This window comes from Poecilia reticulata, linkage group LG16 (genome assembly GCF_000633615.1).
Source record: "Poecilia reticulata strain Guanapo linkage group LG16, Guppy_female_1.0+MT, whole genome shotgun sequence".
Classification (NCBI taxonomy): Eukaryota; Metazoa; Chordata; class Actinopteri; order Cyprinodontiformes; family Poeciliidae; genus Poecilia; species Poecilia reticulata.
Genome location: NC_024346.1, coordinates 30,387,746 through 30,406,917, shown reverse-complemented (window position 1 = coordinate 30,406,917; position 19,172 = coordinate 30,387,746). Strand labels below are relative to the sequence as shown.

The 19,172-nt window shown below is 36.9% G+C and overlaps 1 protein-coding gene across 5 annotated transcripts in view; it reads right to left on the bottom strand.

Moving 5' to 3' along the window:
- LOC103478802 (glutamate receptor, ionotropic, kainate 2) overlaps window positions 1–19,172 on the bottom strand; it is a 561,179-nt gene that overhangs the window by 200,944 nt on the left and 341,063 nt on the right. For all 5 annotated transcript variants that reach the window (XM_017309433.1, XM_008432852.2, XM_017309432.1 and 2 more), the window contains 3 exons: window positions 6,920–7,063; window positions 3,911–4,018; window positions 996–1,109 (listed from right to left, as the gene is read on the bottom strand). In XM_017309433.1, coding sequence (XP_017164922.1) covers window positions 996–1,109; window positions 3,911–4,018; window positions 6,920–7,063 — 366 coding nt within the window. The remainder of the gene's footprint in view (window positions 1–995; window positions 1,110–3,910; window positions 4,019–6,919; window positions 7,064–19,172) is intronic.

Here is a 19,172-nt window from a genome sequence, read left to right as displayed (position 1 = left end):
TTTATGAGGGTGGAAGAGGAAAAAATTTTAAATATCAATGATCTGAAAAGAGGCATGTTGTATGCTGTACAACATTTCAGCATTTATTTCAACAAGAATGACAACTGTACCCAGTTGTCTTTCGAAGTGCAGTGTTTTCTTTTTACTCACTGGTTCGTCACCACTGTCAGTTCTCTGTCAACTCCGTCAGATGGACTTTATGTTGTTTTTTGTTTTAAATAATATTTATTTTGTTTCTTGAGAAGCATTTGTCTGTAAAACTGAGTAAAAATATAGGTTCTGAGTCAGGTTCATTAAAATTGTAATTGTAATTTTCAAAATTGCTGCAACTGGGAGCCTGCACTCTTAACATCTTTACATTTCCAAGCAAAGAGATCACTGAGACTAGTATCACCATAACTATTCAAATTTGTTTTTATTAGTAACTTCACTTACTTAGTGCTTACTGCTGCAGCAATTTTAATGTATAAAATTATACAATTTAATGCAACAACCATCTGCCGGAATACACAGCTTAGGCAGCCAGTGTTTACTGTAAAAGCAGGCAGCGACTGTAACTAGAAGAGTAGTCATTTTGCAATTGGAAAGACAATGACTGAAGTCAAATTTCCTGTGAAACCGCGTTCAGTTTCCCACTGATGTATATATCAGTGTATGAATGTATTTATCTTTTAACATAGAAAGTACTCCTGGATCAGTGCTTGTGTGTCTTTTTGTGCCTTCTCAAACACCCAGTCGGCCAAGGCAGATGGCCGTTTATGTTGAGCCAGGTACTGGCTCTGCTGGAGGTTTTTTCTTATTAAAATGAAACTTTTCCTTTCTTTCTTTTTACTGCATGCATGCTCAGTATGATGAATAATTGCAAACTCAACCCAATGTAATCTGCTGGGTGTCTAATTTTTTTTCCTACACATTTTTAGAATAAACAGAACTAGACTGTTGTTATCAAATACAAATAAATAAAGTTTAAGACAAATAGGAAAAAATATATTCACCAGTATGGAGGAGACAATAAGGGATCGATTGGACAATGAATCTGAGACATTAGTTGTCTTTCCCTTCTGATTGTCAGTCATATTGAGGCCACTTGCTGGATCCCAGGTACCAATCTGTAAAAAAAAAAACATTGTCCCAGCATGAAGTATCTTATTCAGGAAGGCTTAAGAATAATCAGTAACCCATTTTGAAACTTATCGCCTTGACTTTCACTTTAACCGTAAGATTCAAAAGTTTTTTTTCCCAAAATACATGGCAGTGAATCAAGTAGAAAAATATTTTGTGTGACATTCTGTCGAGCATAAAATAATCAATCCACTTTATTTCTATAGCACATTTCAAAAATCGCAAAGGTAAGCAAAGTGCTTTACATTAGAAATGTGTAAGAAACATACAAAAATAACATGTTGAGAGTACAGAAACAGAAACACTGTCCCCACAGTGGGAAAATTGAGGTCTAACAGCAGTATGTAGATACACCCAAATATACCGTACAAGATTATAGTATGCTGGGTGTCTATAGTATTTTTACTTCACCATCAGTGGAAAATAAAATTGTGCACCTTTAAATTTTACTGAAACTTTTATGTAAATTTTTATTCAATGCAACTATTTCTTTCCTTACTTAGAAAATAGGCATAAAATGAAAGATAAAACTAATTCCAGTTTTTGTAAGTTTGCCTTACAGATTATACGACTGTGCTGGTAACTTTACCATCTTTCCCTTTCGGTTCAACACAAAGATTATATGTACGGCATCCTGGGGAAACAGTTGACAGTAATCTGACCCCTCAACCCTTTCATGGCTGCTTTCTTCTCGACACCCACAGGGACCAATGTTACAGCTGATCTAAGATTCTGATCTGCCTCATGGCCTTTTGAGGTGCTGACCAGTGGGAGCTGAAAAAGGGAGGAAGGAACGTACATGGCAGAGAAGCAATCAGATTATGCCTCAAGGCTTTTCATGTTTCAGCTCTTATTTTAGGTTGTAAAGGCAGGTCTCTTTAACACCATCCCCTGCTCTCCATCCGGCTTCTCAATCCTAAGCATCACTACAGGGGACCACAGACACTCCAACCCTCAGCAGCCGCACACTCCTCAAGGCACCTATGATAATCTGAGTGAGTGCTTGAGATAGTATTTGGAATTGCAAATCAACCCTTTAATTCAAGTTTCATGAGACTGGAGGGCTTTTGAATGAGTTTTTATTAATGGAGTAAATTATTCATGGAGGTGCCAGAACACACACTACATAGACCAAAGGTCAGAAGATGCTGAGAGGAATGCGCCAGTGAGAATAATGAAGTTGAAAGTGCTTGCAGTTCCATGAGTGAACATTATTTGTATCAGCAACATTAGTTGGTTCTTCTCTTGTTCATAATCTTATAAATCTCTGAGTGCTGAACAATGTAGTTGTGCTATACTGAGGATGCTTCTCTCCATCTGAGAACAACAATATAGTCGAGCAAATGCCATATTGGAGTTTAGATCTATAGCCTGAGCCTGACTTGAAATTTGGACTGGGTCGGGCCACAATTATATGGATGATGATCAGGCTTCTGTGGTGTGTTTTTTATAAGCCTACTATACATACAGAACAGAGAAAACTAAATGCAAATGTGTGATATAAATCTATCCCAATCTGCTTATCCCAGTCTAAACAGAAGAGTAGGCAGCTTATCCTGGTGAGGAAAGAAATAAAGTAAGGTGCAGAAGTTAATCAGCCTTAATGAGCTCAAACTGCTTTCTTATTGTATGTTGGAGCTGCTCAGTGGTAGCTCAAGTCACCACCTGCCTCCTGCACTCCAAACGACCCCAGCATCTTCAGCAGGTAGAGTTTGCTCTGATCTCTCATGTAAAGAGCATCAGAGTCATTATTCATGACTTTGATGCTTAGTGTTCATGGAGAACAATAAGCTGGTAATGCCACAGCAACAGAGGCATGAACAGCTTGAGATACTTGTTCCTTGATACTTGTTACAAACTACAAATCACTGCATAAGCCATACACTTTCATCCCTCATGAAAGTAGAGCTTGAAGGCTTAAATCAAGGCAACAAGGAGCATTATAAGTCTGTCATCAAAATTGCCAGAACAATACAAAGGTGCAGTGAAGAAAGGATAAGCCAGGAAACACTGGTACCTAACCAAAAAATGGGTCTGTGGAGCCTTCCTTCCCAGCAACACCTCACAGCTCAAGGTCCCAACTTAAGAGATACACTAGAGAAGTGGATTATTAGAGAATGTAGTTTTGAATATGATTTTGCAAGGATCTTTCCATCTTACCATACTGTTGGAACTCTTTAGCAGCTAATGTTGAACACAAAGATTATGCTGGAAACACTGTCATAGTTAACATAAGGGACAGAAAGCGACAAAATGTTTGAGAACATAAATCTAATATTCTACAGTGCCATAGACACGGGTTTAATTTCACATAGGAAAGATGGGGTTTTAGTTTATTTAACAATAAACACATTTTATTCTGTTTAGGGGTACATTGGGTCAAATAGATATGCATTCATATTTTTATTTGTAACAGTTCTGAAAAAAAACATGTATGATCCTCCTCCAATTTCACAATCAGGCACTATTTTGCTTTTGTGTATCACACAAAATCCATAAGAAATGGATTCGTTTGTTGAGGTATGAAGACCAATAGACCAAATGATCTCTGATGTCACTAAAAGCTTAGTAGGTTTTGTGAGATGAGATGATTAGCATGTGTTTAAGCTAGAATTTATATGTAGAGACTGAGCACATTTCTGACTTCAGGTCACGTACACACATTGTTCACACTGATCATTGACTAATTACACTCACTCTGGCACACAGATTGACTGTTTTTTCTTTGTCCAACTCATTAATTTGACGACGGAAGATTTACACACACACAAATCAGAAAATACATAACCTTCTCAAGACCTTCTTCTTTCAGACTAATAACATCAAGGTCGAAGTCTGTTCTCAGGCCATTGGTCCTGTTGAAAGAGATTCTTCCAGTCAAGCCATCCCAGTGTGCCTGCAGACAGGAGTAAGACACAGATCATCAGAGAAGACAGCAACCCAGCAACATCAAGTCTGCCTCTCTGCTATTGGTTTGATGTCAGCCTTGAAAGAAACATCCAAGAAATCTTCCTTTTCTCTGTTTGCATACAGTTTTTTCTGTTTCAGGGTGTCTAAACAGACTCCAAGTCTGTAACAGTGGGAAAGCATTTACCCTATCTTTACAGATATTTAGAGCCACGATAGAATACATTGTAGCATGAAAGTGACTCATAACAGAGATGACTTTGCAAATCATGACAGTTTCTCCAGACAGGGAGAAATGCACTTCAGGGTCAGTGTTTGAATCAGCAACAGATCTGGAAGTTCCTCTGTGAGCTACTCAAAACCTTTCTGACCCTACAGCGCTCCGTATCTGAATGCCTCTTCATTTACAGAAGTGTTGTGGCATATCTGAGGATGTTTTACTTCAGTGGAGATCATTGTAAATTTGTATTATGTACTAAAAAAAACCATTCACTGTAAGTTACCCTAACACAATTATTTTTGCTTTTCAAAATCCATTGATTCATTATCTTACACGCTTGTCCCTAGTGGGGTCGCAAATGGGTGCTGATGCCCATCTCCAGTGGTCAATGGGCGAGGGGGGCGGAGGGGTGTTACCCTGAACATGTTGCCAGTCTATTGCATGGTTTTCTGTCTCATTTTAGATATTTACATTTTCCTTATTTGGGATCATATTAGATGGTTTTATAGTATTTACTTTATTCGCATGTTTGTTCTGTTTTCATTTGTTCATTGTTTGAAACTCCAAAGTTTGACAAAAACTCGTTTTAATATCAGACAAACAAGCTTGTGTAAATATAAAATGCAGTTTCTGTTGGGAGACGGGGTTTGGCTGTTTGTTGGGGATTTTCTGTTGCCTACTGCTTCCCTTTTCATCCACTAAATGGTGCCAAGAGGCTACACCACCTTCGAGGGCGTGCCTGCTGACTGATATCAACGCACCTGTGATCTATCACCTAATCATCTAGGAGTATATGAGGAGCAGGCTGCCAGCACTGCAACGTCTGAGTGTTTGCCAGTTATGGTACTCTGTGCCCCTCTGAGCTTGCGCTGTAATTTTCTGACATTACTTCTAGTAATATATTCCTGTTGCCTCTCCCTCAGGTGTTTCCTTGTGACGCCTTGGATTTAACCCCTGTGAAGCCCGAGTTCCTGGCTTTCTGGATTTCCCTTTCATGATGCCGTGGATTGTTACCCACTGGTTGCCCGAGTCCCTATTTGCCTCTGCAGATGAATCATTAATAGTTCCTGGAACCTGGATGATCACAAATACCCCTACAGAGAGACCATAACCCCAGAGACCACAGTAATTTCCCCCCTGGCGGAAGCTCTTATCAAGTAAGATCAGTCCATTTTTTCCTTGAAGCTCCATTGTCCGACAAACCTCAAACTCACCATCTCTCACTGTTCTTCAGAGTACAGACGACCCTGGTTGCCATCCACAAGGACAAGAATCATACAATCTCATCATTAGAATAAACTTTATTTATCTGTATGTTCTCCTGATTGTGTTCTGTATGTGGGTAAAGAGACTAGAACCCAACATGACAGTTTTTAAAATGGCGATTTAATTCATTTGGAAAAAGTAGCTTAAAATGAGTAATGGCCATAGAGCATTTGTGATTGTGGGCAGCCTCCTCAAGTCTTGTTTTGACAATTTTTAAGCAAGTATAAAAAACACTTCATTTAGTCAGCATTTCTGTATTAAAGATGTTTTTTATTGGTCTGGTGTAGTATTCTAATTTTTAAAGTCAGGTTTGCATTAACTGCAAGTAAAAACTAAATCATAATTAATAGAAATAAAAGCTTTCAGTCTATAACTTGTGTGTATTTAATCTACTATATGTTATGTGTTTCACTTGGAGATAAATTTTCTCAAATTTGGAGGGTTGATGGTTTGATTCCCACTCTGTCTACCTCTGTTGTTGAGTCCTTGGGCAAGACAGTCACCTGCTTTACCTGGTGCATGGCAGCCTTCACTCTGTCAGATTGCCTAGCGCAGATTGCCTTACCACCATCAGCGTGTGAATGTGTGTGTGGATGCATGTGTGAATGGGTGAATGATTAAAAGTAGTGTGAAGTTTTTTGGGTTCCTCTACACTTGATAAAGCACTAGTACAGACCAAGTACAGATCATTTACCATAGATTTATGGATTAAATAGAGTAGGCAAGTATAAGCATTGGCTTCAATCTATTCCTTTTTCAGTAAATGAATTAGTATGTAGAACAGTGTTTCTTTATATTATCAACCAATCAATCAGTGGAAACTACAGATTATTCTGTTTGTCTTTTGTAGCTCTTCTGAATTCCTGCATTAACTTATTCACTTAAGTGTCTTGTATAAAAGTTGATATTACATTGCACAATTAAAAGACATTAAGATATTAATATAGTAGTGATAATTCCCTTTATCACTATGATCTTAACAGAAAAATAAAAACACCAGAGGAAATGGAAAAGGACTGTGGGAAGAAGTTGAGCTCTGGATGAGAGGAAACTGTGGGACTAACATGACTTGATCTCATTATGTGCTCTTCTAGTTGTCATTTTGTGGGTGCATCTCAATACTTCGTATTCACATGGATCAGATGTTATAAAGCAGTAAATACTACAGTTTAAGGCTTGCCTTTTCAGAAAAAAGGATATCTTGTTTGGTAAGATTGAATAAAATTTAATACTTGAATTTCCATATAGACACATCAAATATTTGTATTTCCCATTTTCCCATCTTCACTTGGTCATCCTGATTACATTCCAACTTTGTTTTCTGAGAGAATGTGTTTTCTGTGTGATGGTGCAGAGTATACAGAGGATTGTAGTCGAATAGCGAACAGGTAGACTAGGACCTACCTCTTTAATGAGGGCCATGAAGCGCGCTCCAAAGCGCCAAGGCTTGTGTCGGTTGCACTGTAATGAACTGACAGTGATCTGCTGAGACTGCTGCACAGCCACGGCCACCACATGCACGGCGTCGTACATCAGAGCGGCATCCGTCTACAAACCAAGACACGGGGGAAACAGAAGGTCATCACCACAGAGCATAGCTCTAAGGCAGCTGGCATGAAATCTGTGCACAGACAAGGACATATTAGTAGCTTCATATTCAGGACAGCACTGGAAGTTAAGTGGAAACTCATGGACACCAACTAAAAATTTAAATGTTGTGAGCTCCATGTTTAAAACCTTTGTGCTACTGTGACTTACCCTGCTTAAAAGGAAAAACTGTAAATACTTTCAGCTTTGTTATTAAAATCGAATACCAAAAATATGTTCTTTGTTGCTTCTCTTTGTTTTGATAACCGTTGTCACATTTTAGTCCATTGGAGTCCAGCTTCCTTCCTAAGGGGTTGAATGATGCTAGTTTTAAATGCCTCTTCTCCATCACAGCTGATTCAAACAGTCCAACTGTCTCCTCAGCATGTCATATTTCCAATGATGTTCTGCAAATTAACCATCATTTTATTCAGCTGTGTTGAACCAGGGAAAAAACTAAAAGATGCTGGATACCGATCATTGAGGACCGACTCTGGACCACTGATTGGTCCAGATGAAGGCATAGACTTCTGCTCACAGAGCAGAAGTCTATGCCTTCTCCTGAGCCACTCTCCTCAACTCTTCAGGTTCATAAAAGAACCATCAGTGTGCAGTTCAATAGCATACTGTTCCTTTTAATATTGCAAAACGGCTCTTTATCCTATTTTTACTGTTTGACATTGTTTGTTCAGATATTAGCTGAATAAACTTCCTTCAGTCATCTATAATTTTCTTTCTTACCTCACAATTGTATACCACTTTGTGTTGATCTTTCCCATTAAATCCCAATGAAATGTATTAATGGTTGTGGTTGTAATTTTATAATGATTACAGTTATATTTGCATTTGCTAATATTTAACACTTGTCAACAAACAAATAAACAATTTCCGCCTGGGGATCAATAAAGTATGTTCTAATCTATTCTTTCTTACTGTTCTGGCGAACAATAATCATTAACATTATTCACTGTTTTGATGCTATTGGATCTTGCTGCACTTTTTTAAACTTTTGTTTACTGTGTGTAATATTCTGCACTTCTACTTTCTGAGGCATGAAAAGTTATTTGGCTTTAGCATGTTTAACATCTGGATGTGTGGCTTCTAACTGGATTACTCTGGCTTTCTCCCACATTCCACAAATCTGTGATAGGTTTATAGTGTATTTCAAATTGCCATTAGTTATGAATGAGTGTGTGCATTGTTGTTTGCCCTATATATCTCTGTGTTGCCGTGTGATGGACTGTGACCTGAACGCCTCCTGCCAACTGAATGCTATAGATACAGAGAAAGGCACCAGCCTATGGATGTTAAACAACAATCCATTCATAAATTAATTAAGTTCAGATTTCTTATGAATTTAAAGGGCTAGATGCACTTTGCTGTCAGGAATTCACCTAGTGCAACAAACCTACAGTATACTGCTGTTGTAAAATATATTTTTTTCCCACTTGATGACCAATCAATGTAACTAATTTGTATGATGATGAATGAGGGTTCACAATCTGGTACGTTATAGATTTCTGTCCATGACGCTAAGTCCAAGAGTATGTTTTCGACAACTACGTTTGCTTAACTCACTTTTGATTATATTTCATGTTTTAGGGCACGGCTGCAACTAATTAGTGTTGGACTAACACATTTTCTCAAAGTCAATAACAGTGTGTGAACTGTATTATTTACTGTAACAAAGAAAAAGGCTCCCCTGTGCAGCTTGATATTCAAAGACAAACACCTTCCAGCATCTCTGTGTGTTGCCAAAAATGCACTGTTTTAATCTATGTTGGTATATTTATATGTTTAAGTCTTGACAGTTAACAGTCGGCCCAAACCGAGCTATCAGAGAACTGCCAGTCATTCACGCTTCATGAAAGAAGCCTGTAATTTTACAGATCAATACATAAAACAAATCGAATTAGTGTTTGTCTCGCTTGATTGAAAAGCAATAAACACAGCTCTCCAAAGATGTTGCATCTAAATTGTGAATCAGGTTGTAGGAGAAAGCATCGTCCTTTCGAAAGGAAACAAGCACAAGCCATCAATTTTTCCCAATTGGAGACCTGAATCTAAGACAGTCTAAGGTCTGAGAACCAGTAAGGCTGTTTGTATGTGTGCACAGGGCTTGTGTGAAAACGTTGCATTATTCAACCTGAAATGTGGCAGGGTGTGAAAGCATAAATAGAAAGCATTGATAATAATTAATGCTAAAAGAAGATGTTGAAGTGGAAGTATTTTCCTCTAGTGTCAAATAGAGAACAATACACTTGAATGTATGGCCTGAAACTAATATGCTGTATTCCTACAACCATAACAGTTTTAACCAGCAGCAGAACAATAGATATAGCTCATACTGGCAGACTTGAACATGGCTTTCCAACAAATCAAATACTTTTGCTAAAAACAGAACAAAATTTGTAATAATCAGAAAATACCGTGATTACCTGCACAATTGTTGAAGTAGTAATACAGGCAGGGGCGCCGCCAGGAATCATGGGCCCCCTGACCAAAAATCTGTTTGGGACCCCCCGCGCAGCTGCTGTTACAATCTTTTAAATTTATTTGACCCATAAAAAGCGTCACAATTTTAAAGGCTTGCAAATGCCTTGATTTCTTTGGTTCAACGCCGATACTAGCACAATATTTACTGCTCATGAATTTATCATCCAACAGTCCACATCCAGTATGCAAGTAGGTTGTTTAAATGTTTTCTATTAGTTTTAGATACTGAAATGTCTCTCCCCATGAGCAACAGTCAAAAGCAACGTGCAACTACACATAGAGCAATCCAGACTTCTCAAAAATTCTATGTAATTGCATTTTATTCAAGCTGCAGTACATTACTAATAAAAAATATGCTTTCTCCATATTTGTTAAAGCTGTCAAAATGTCATAGCAGTTTGTTATGAGACAGATAATCTGTGAAAACAATCAATCTCCTCCACCTGATCCCTGAATTACCATTACTGGTTAAAGTAATGCACCGTTCTGACCAAAACAACCAATCAGAACTAGTAGGATGCTCTTAGCACTGTCAATTAGCCTCATTTACTCACTGCTAAATGTGCTAATGGTGGAGAAACAACTTATCATTACAAGAAACCGTTTATCTGCCGTCATTGGTAGCTATGGTAACTAAACTGAGCATTCACAGTTTGAGTCTGCACAGCTAGTGCTATGCTAACTGCAGCATGGCACAAATCAAGGGGGAGGAAGGATGAGCAGCACCACATGAGATTGAGATCGACAGCACTAAAACTCTCCTGCCACTGATACAAGATTGTAAAATGTATCTTGTCATTAGCGGCCCCCTTGATAGAGGCACAAGGTATGTTTATTTTGTAAATAAGGATATTTCTTTTATTGATTGGTTTGAATTGTAAATTTGTTTTATTGTATGCAAACACTAGGGCATAGTTTTGAATTGGAGTTGATATTTTTAGTAGTGAACATTATGTTTTGGTTGATACGTTATGGTTGTAAGTGTCATGATGTGCGGTGATTGGAGGTGAGGAAGACGCTGGTAAACCCAGGTAGTAATGATGAAATTATGTTTTAATAAAGAATTAGGAACAAACTCAGAGTAACTGACAGCACTGAAAACAGACAGACGAACAATTGACAAGGACCCGACAAAGGACAGAGACAACAGGTGGGGTTAAATACACAGGGAAGGTAATCAGGGAACTTGACACAGCTGGGAGCAATCAACAGGGAAGACAGAGACTCACAGGAGAAAGAACTAAAACACAGAAAAACCTCAAACATAACTACACAGAAAACACAGATCGTCACAGTAAGAGCGTGTTTTTGTAGCTTACACTGTCTTTTTGTGTGTTTGTGCATACAGCTCTTACAGTGAAACTCAAGGTTTACTCCCAATAAACCTCACTGTTCATCAGTAAAGCCAAAATTCTTCATTTGAGGGGGGGGGGGGGGTAGTTGATAGTTTTAATAAATGTGTTAAATATATATTTTATTTTTATAAAAGTTATATACTGTACCTTTAAGGGTGCATCTTACTGATTTTATTTATTTTTAATTAACTCATTTGTGGGTCGGACTGAAATCAACATAATCAACGAGCATAATGTAGATGGTACCAATATGTATACGATCATCATCATTTGTTGGCAGAAGGGAACATAATCATTTTAATTATGCTGTCAATAGTAGCCTAAGCATCTGAAAATAACCATTGCATTATGCAATCCTAAGAACCCTAAAGTTTATCTAATGTAAATTTCTACTATTTACGATTAAGCTTTTTAAAACTAACAAACTAAACATGAGTGACACCCGAAACACCCAACCCTATATACACACCAAAGAACCTATTAAAGTTGTAGTCTAAGCCTGTGACTTCAAATTGCAGCTCAGAATCGCCTCCCATAGACAGACAGTACAGGTATATTATACATTTTCTGAATCCTTAAAGTCTGTTGAGTACATTAGTTGTTAACTTATGTGTCCCTGATGTCCCTGAATACCTCTGGGTTAGGGTTATCTAGTTTAGTCAAAAAGTGTGGAAAAATGTGTATTATTTTTGCTTTAACGAGCTTTAGTGACCTCTGTGTTGGTCAGAGAGACTCAAAACCTGACTTAAATGAAAGCCAATAGTGTCCCCTTTAAGATGGTACCAAAGACTATATTATAGACCTTTGACAAATGCTCATAGCATGAGCCTAAACCAGACATACACCAACTTCAAAAAACAGTTTGTCCACAGGGGTTGTTAACTTCATGAGCTGATAACTATCATACCAAAATATTAACTAGAGACATGTATCCTTTCAAAAAAAAAAAGTGGATATTCTTTGCCACCCTGAGATGTACCTGAGATGGATGTTGGCCTCTTGCTCATAGACTATTATTGGAGTAATTACGTCACAACATTTGAAACATTTGAAAATATTCTTACTGCTAAATAAGTGTTCAGAGTACTTAAGGGTGTTTAAAAGAGCTCATGTTGGGGGTTTGGTGTGTGTCCAGGCTTTGCGATTACATGTTGTGAACATGTAATCGCATTGTTGTAATACAGTGTAGATGAGACAACGGGTATGTGCATTCTATCCCATATTAGGACACTCTTGCCTGGTATGTTCAATTCCTGTATTCAGGGGGACAGTATAGGAGGGAAAAGTGATGACAATTCTAGGGGCTCTGACCAACAGGGGGCCCTCCACATTTTACATATTTATATTTTATTCATAGAAATTGAAAAAAAAATAATTGGGGTCCTGTCAATTACAAAATTAATCATATTGTATTTTCAAAGATTGTTTTTAGCAGTAAAAAAATTATGTTCCCTCTCCCAGATCAAAAAAACACGTCTATATTTGCCCTGAACCCCCTATCTGAGTTAAATGGTTTGTTCCTTCTTGGAGTGCTTGAGAGTGACGCTGTTAGCAGCAGACAGTGGAAGACAAGAATGACTGTAGCAGTTACTGTGCTGCTAAGAAAAGTTATAAAATCAGGTTTTCAAATAAAAGGAGAGAGTGAAAAAAGGCAAGATTGTCAATTTATAACCCAGTTTTTCTCCAAGAGAGGTGAGTAGACTGTGTGAGATTATCAACCATTTAGCATAGTTAGCTTAGCTACAAACTACTGTTTGCCTCAATTTCACTAGCATTTAATGAATTAAGGAAAAAAAATTACCAACATATTCATATATTTAACTTGTCCCTTGTACCTTTTACCACTAAACAGATGAGTCAGTCAGCAGCAGTTATAACCCACGTCCCTCCTGATCTGTTCTCTCCCGAGTGAAATGAAAGCTGCAGTATGTAACTTTTATAAAAATATTTTTTTCCACATATTTGTTAAAACTGTCATTATGTTGTGACAGTGTGCTATGAGAGGTCTTCTGTGAAAAATATATTTCCTCTGCCTTCTCCCAGTACTATCTAGAAAGAACCAATCAGTGGCAGGAGAGTTTTAGTTCTGTCAATCACAATCTCATGTGATGCTATCCTTCCTCCGCCTCGCTCTGTGCTATGCTGCAGCTAGTATAGCCTGTTGTTACATTTCACTATCTAAAACTAATAGAAAGCCTACTTGCATACTGAATTTTACTCTTGCATGTAAAATTCATGAGCAGCAAATATTGTACTAGTTATCAGTACTGGACCAAAGAAAGCAAGGCAATTGCAAGCCTTTGAAATTGTGATGCTTTTGATGGGTCAGATAGACTCCAGAAATTGTAAATGCAGCTACGCAGCTGGGCGGGGGGGACAATTTAATTTGTTCGTCAGGGGGCCCAAGATTCCTGGGAGCGCCCCTGGCTACAGGAACAAAACACTGGAATGAAATGGCTTACACCTCCTTCTTGTGTAGATCAGTTCTCCAGAGCCTTCCTAATGACCTAATTACTCTATTCAGGTGTGGTGCAGTACAGGGACATCTAGTTGCAGGGCTGGAGTTTGACACCTGTGTTATAGACTCTTCACAGTTGCATCTCCAGTCCATCTGTTGTCCAGGGTTAGTTTGATCTAACCATGTTTCTCCTGAAATCTACAATCATCTCATTTGTTTTGTTTATATTAAGATAAGATGAGTGTTCCCACACCATGACACAAAGCGGTTCACCTCATCAGTCACAAAGTCGGCCTTCTATCACCTGAGGAACATCGCCAGGATTAGAGGACTTATGTCTCAGTGAAATCTAGAGAAAGTCATCCATGCGTTTATCTTTAATCGCATTGATTACTGCAACAGCATCTTCACATGTCTGCCTAATAAATCAAACAGCTGCAGCTGATCCAGAATGCTGCTGCTTGTGTTCTCACTAAAACCAGAATGATAGAGCACATAACACCAGTTCTAAAGTCCCTACACTGGCTGTAGGGATTGTAGCTCAAAGAATAGACTTTAAAATACTGTTGTTAGTTTATAAATCACTGAACCACAACACATTAAAGATCTGAGCTGTTGTATCAACTTTCCAGACCTCCCAAACAAGGAGAAGCAGCGATCCCAGCACCACAAATCTGGAACAAACTTCCAGAAAACTGTAAAACAGCCAAAACACTGAGTACCTTTAAATCACGACTAAAAACCTACCTGTTTAGAGTTGTATTTGAAATGTAATCAATTATGTATTTAATGATGGCACTTGACTTTATGTAATGATGTGATTGTTGATTCTATGTTAATTATGCAAAAAATGCCACTGCTCCATTTATGTTAAAGAAACTGTAGCTTTGTTCCATCAGTGGCCATGTTCTAAATGATGAGGACAGCTTCTCAGATCCTGCCTGATATGACGCCAGGCTGCCTCTCAGTGCTGAGGCCCAGAGCGGACACAGTGCTCTGATGTTCCAACACATTTTCACTCCAGAATGGTCACATATTGACGCTTGGGCAGGTTCCCTCAGCGTCACATGTTGACGCATCGGGTACCCCCTTCGTGTCAATAATTGACGAGAAGGGTTCTCTCATTGAATGCTGTACCGCTCCCTAAGCGTCCGATACTGACAATCTAGGAACGAATAAGGTGACGAGTCTATTCTATTTTTTTTTAAAAAACCTTTATTTACAATTTATGTGCTAGTTTAAACAGGATATTAAATATTTACTACAAATACATGTTAGACGTATCGGTCATAAGACTTTAATTCGGTATTTAAAAATAACTCAGTAAAATATAAAACCAGAGGGTTTTTGTTGTGGTTGTTAGCTTGTTTTAAAAAGCCTTTTTTTAATTTACCAACTATTTTTAGTATGATATCAATGATTTACACCAAATAAATTTAAGAAAAATTAAGATGTATTTTCTTTTGTGATTGCATGCAAACTGTTCTGTAAACGTTTTTATATTTTTGATTGAAATAATAAAAATAAGGACGGATCCCACAAAAACTCACAAAGAAGAATAAGCTGACGTCATCCTATGCGACACTTACACTCCGGTGAGTAAAAATCTGCACCTGTCAAAATGTTTTTGTACTCCAAAGTGTTACGTTATATACACACACACACACCTCGGGAGAATTTAGAGAAACCAATTAATCTGATAGTCATGTTTTTGGACTGTGGGAGGAAACCGGAGAACCTAGAAATAACCCACCATGCACAGGGAGAACATGCAAATTCCATGCAGAAAGACCGGGGCCGGGAATCGAACCCAGAAGAAAACTGAACTTGCGACTTAAGGAGTCCAGCCCTAAAATGTCAAAATTCTCACAGAAACAGAAAAACTATATAGACCGTTTATAAGCAAAGACAACTTGTTTTGGGCTTAGTTTCCATTTATGTGGCCATTGTAAAGTGGTTAAAAGTAATGTTAAACTAATTTGTGAAAATGTGTAAAGTTTAGAAGGATTATAAAATATGACAGTCACCACACTATTTTTCAGTTTTCAAGTGTACATGCTTTGACTTCATTTATTTTGTTTTTAAAATAGTTTTTTCCTTTTCTTGTTATTTAGGTTGGTGGAAATGTAGTACACAAAACCAATCCCTGGGCGTAGAACTAATGCGGTAAGTCTAAAAGTTTAACTAATCCAACTTGTGACAGAATATCCCCACCCCAGTCAAACATGCCTAGGTACACCGAGAGACTTTGCCACGTGTGAAGATGAGTAGATGGGGTGATAAGGGAGGCAGTGGTCTGCAAAAATTAAGCACAGTTGTTTACTTATAAACTTTGTGGCTTTAATTACTGACCTACCAGACTCCTTTTCTTTCTTTATATTTGTCTTTATTTTTTTATGAGGACAAAAACGGGCATTGCAACAGGAATCAGTAGTACTTATACCACATAAGTCACAACATATTTCGGTGAAACAAATTCACACAAAAAAGTCAGCATGTGCCCAGAAACATAGAAATATAGAGATAGAACTCCAAATATCGTAATTAGGCCGTTTATTAGCAAAGGAATGCTGATTTTGATATTTGGACTTTTTAAAGGTGATTCAACACTTATTATTTAACACTGTGCCTTTTACAATTCATATAAGCTCGAAATTAAATCTGAAACTGTAACAGCGAAAATACTTTGGCTATATTACCTCCATTTAAAGTCAGGTTTACATCTTAGAAAGAGATTTGTGAACCTTACAGCACAAAAAATGCACATTCTGATTTTATTTTTATTCTTTTCTAGCGGAAAAATCTGGGATGATACCTGGGAACCTGCAAGCAACATCAGAGCATTCTCTGATGTTGCTGTCCCCCAAGTGCCACTTCCTTCAGACAGCGAACAAGTCCTTCCATGATGTTACTTTTTCTTTTTTGTATTACAAAGTATTGATTTCTTTTCTTTTTTATTTACTGCAGTTTGACCATTTCACAAAGTTTTCTGTATAATATTGTTTTCGGCCATTCACTGAAATGAATGTTATGGTTGTAATATAGTAGTTATGTAAACTTATGTTGGGCTGTTTACTGACACATTTTTGTCAAGTTCTGTAAAAGACTAAGTGAGGCTGATTGAGTCACTGCATCAGTCAGGTATTGTGCCTGTATTAAGTCTTGAAATTTAGAACAGAATTGTTTGTAGATTTTGTTCAGTAAATATGACCTAAAGTCTTAAAAACTTTAAACATTGTATTGGACACATTACTTTTTGAGTGTTTTTAATGTTGATCTGGATGTACAAAGTAAAGTCTATAAAAATACATAACAAAATAAGCACAACTTGATTTCAATATAACTAATTGGAAGTGCGTTTTATCTCAAAAAGCTATAATTTTAATATTATCTTTTTTGTGTCATGGATTTTGTCAATCAAGACTGTATTTTCAAAATGCTATAAGAAAATTGCCTTCAAATGCAGTAATTTATTTTTAAACACAGCAACTTTAAGTGAAGTTATTGATGTAATAAAAATACATTGTAATGCCCAGATCAACTGACTGTATTAGAACAACACATTTTAATAAACCTACTTCACAAATGACATACACAATTTTGAAGAACATACAAAAATATAAATTTGCATTTATATATATATATAGGTCTATATCGATAGATAGCTAGATAGATAGATGGATAGATAAGCTGGAATACATTATGGAAGATGAAGTTGTATTACAAAGTATTAATTTCTTTGTAATACAAAGACATTTTTATTACAAATTTCTTTGTATTTGTAATACAAATACAAAGAATTTTTGTATTTGTACAAATATTCTTATATATATCTATATATATATATTAGGTCATGTTTCAGACTTGATCTTCCATAATGTATTATCATAAACCACACAAAATATTCTTATAAGCATCCCAGCTCCGCATAGTTAGTTCTAGAAATTCTTGTACGGCTGATCGGCGGGAATCTGAAATGGAACGCAGCCATCGTACGGAAGACTGATTAAGAGAAGAAAGGAACACTGTCAGCACGTTGTGGGAGGTGGAGGGTAATAAGGTTTTCAATAAGATGACAACCTTATTTGCCTGTTGCCAAATAAGATCAAGGTCAACGATACACTCAGAAATGTTACTTCAAAATGTAGTGAAACTGTTCGTTTGATACAGAAAAAGTCTAATGGGATTTTTTAAGACTTTTTGCCTGACAAGCTGGTCATCATTGTAGGCTGGTCAAGTTTGCCCTGTGTATTGTCTTTAAGGCATGACGCAAGGTTAAACTGTGTAACAGATTTGTTTCCTACACACTTGTAGAAGTGTGTGAAGCTATTATGTGTTTTATTCAGTGTGATCAGTATTTACACATAAAAAAAGTTTTAAGGAGAAGTATTTTGAATAGCATGTTTACCTGTCTAAGGTTAATTATTTAAGTTAAACTTTGCAGCTTATTTTTGTATGCTCAGTGAAAAGAACCCAGATTGAAGTCCTTCAACATTACAGTTTAGTAAATTAATATTGAATCAGTTTGAGTCTACTGTAATTTAAACTACGTTAGCATAGTAATCTAAATTATGTTCGATTGACATAGTGTTTCTTTAGGAGAAAAGCACTATGTTAAACTGTATAAAACAATCGAGGGTTACATTGGGGTTAGGGTTAACCCTAACTCCATCACTAATCTCAAATTGAGTGGTAGAGATGGCTTCATCTTCAAATGTTTTATGAAAGTACTGGTTTAAATATGCATTTTCTCTAGAATTTTTTCTCTGTAGCCCGACTAAATCTGCTCTGGTGGGAAAAGAATGATTTGCCTGATGGTGTCTCAGGCCTCTGTGGTTTATTTCATCATTGCATAAGCTTGCAGAGAAAAGGCCTAAAGAGAATGTAAGTTAAGTTGTGTCCATCTAACTATTGTAGGTGAAATAGAGGTCTACCCCTTTTGGTTTGTAAATGCATCCAAAAACCAAGTTAATGTTGTACATTTTATTAAGATTATTTCACTAAGTTGGGACCCTCTGTTTTAAAAAAGAAGTTATGTCCAAATCTGAAGCATTTCAACTAAATGACACCGACAGCAAGTTTTTCTACCAAACCTTAGTCGGCTTCCTTTTTCACCTGTCAACTGTTGAACATAGACATGTTTAAAAAGAGTGAACCCACAAAATAACATTTCTATGGTAGGGTTAGGGTTATAATGAAAATTATAACAAATTTTCATATGTCCTTAAAGAGTACCTAAAAGCTGAACAACTTATTTCTCCTGACAATTTCTTGAAATCACTTCTTCGTCCAACATTTTAATATGTTTCATTATTGACTTGTCATCAGCTGATGGATACAGAAAATGTCCTGAAGAATCCACTAAATTGGATGCTGTTTTGTTTATAAAATCATGCCTTTATGATTTTTGTATAAATACATGTCATTAAAATCATACCTGAATACCGCATTAAAAATCACTTTGACAAGTACTGAAATTTATTTACTTCTTTTTAATAAAGACATTGACAGACAGTTACTATAGAATCACTAGGACTGCTTAATGTAGTGTTGTAGCCATTTTTAACTGCTCAACATAAACACAAGTGTTATTATTCCACTTGAAGTAAAAATAGTAACAAACTATTAAATTAACTGCAATTTCTCTTATTACCTAGAAAATACACTAGATGTGCAGAAACATAAGTGAAAAAAACACAATCAATGACATGCCTGTGGAAGTAATAACAGTTCTAGTAAGCCCATTTAGAAAGTATATATA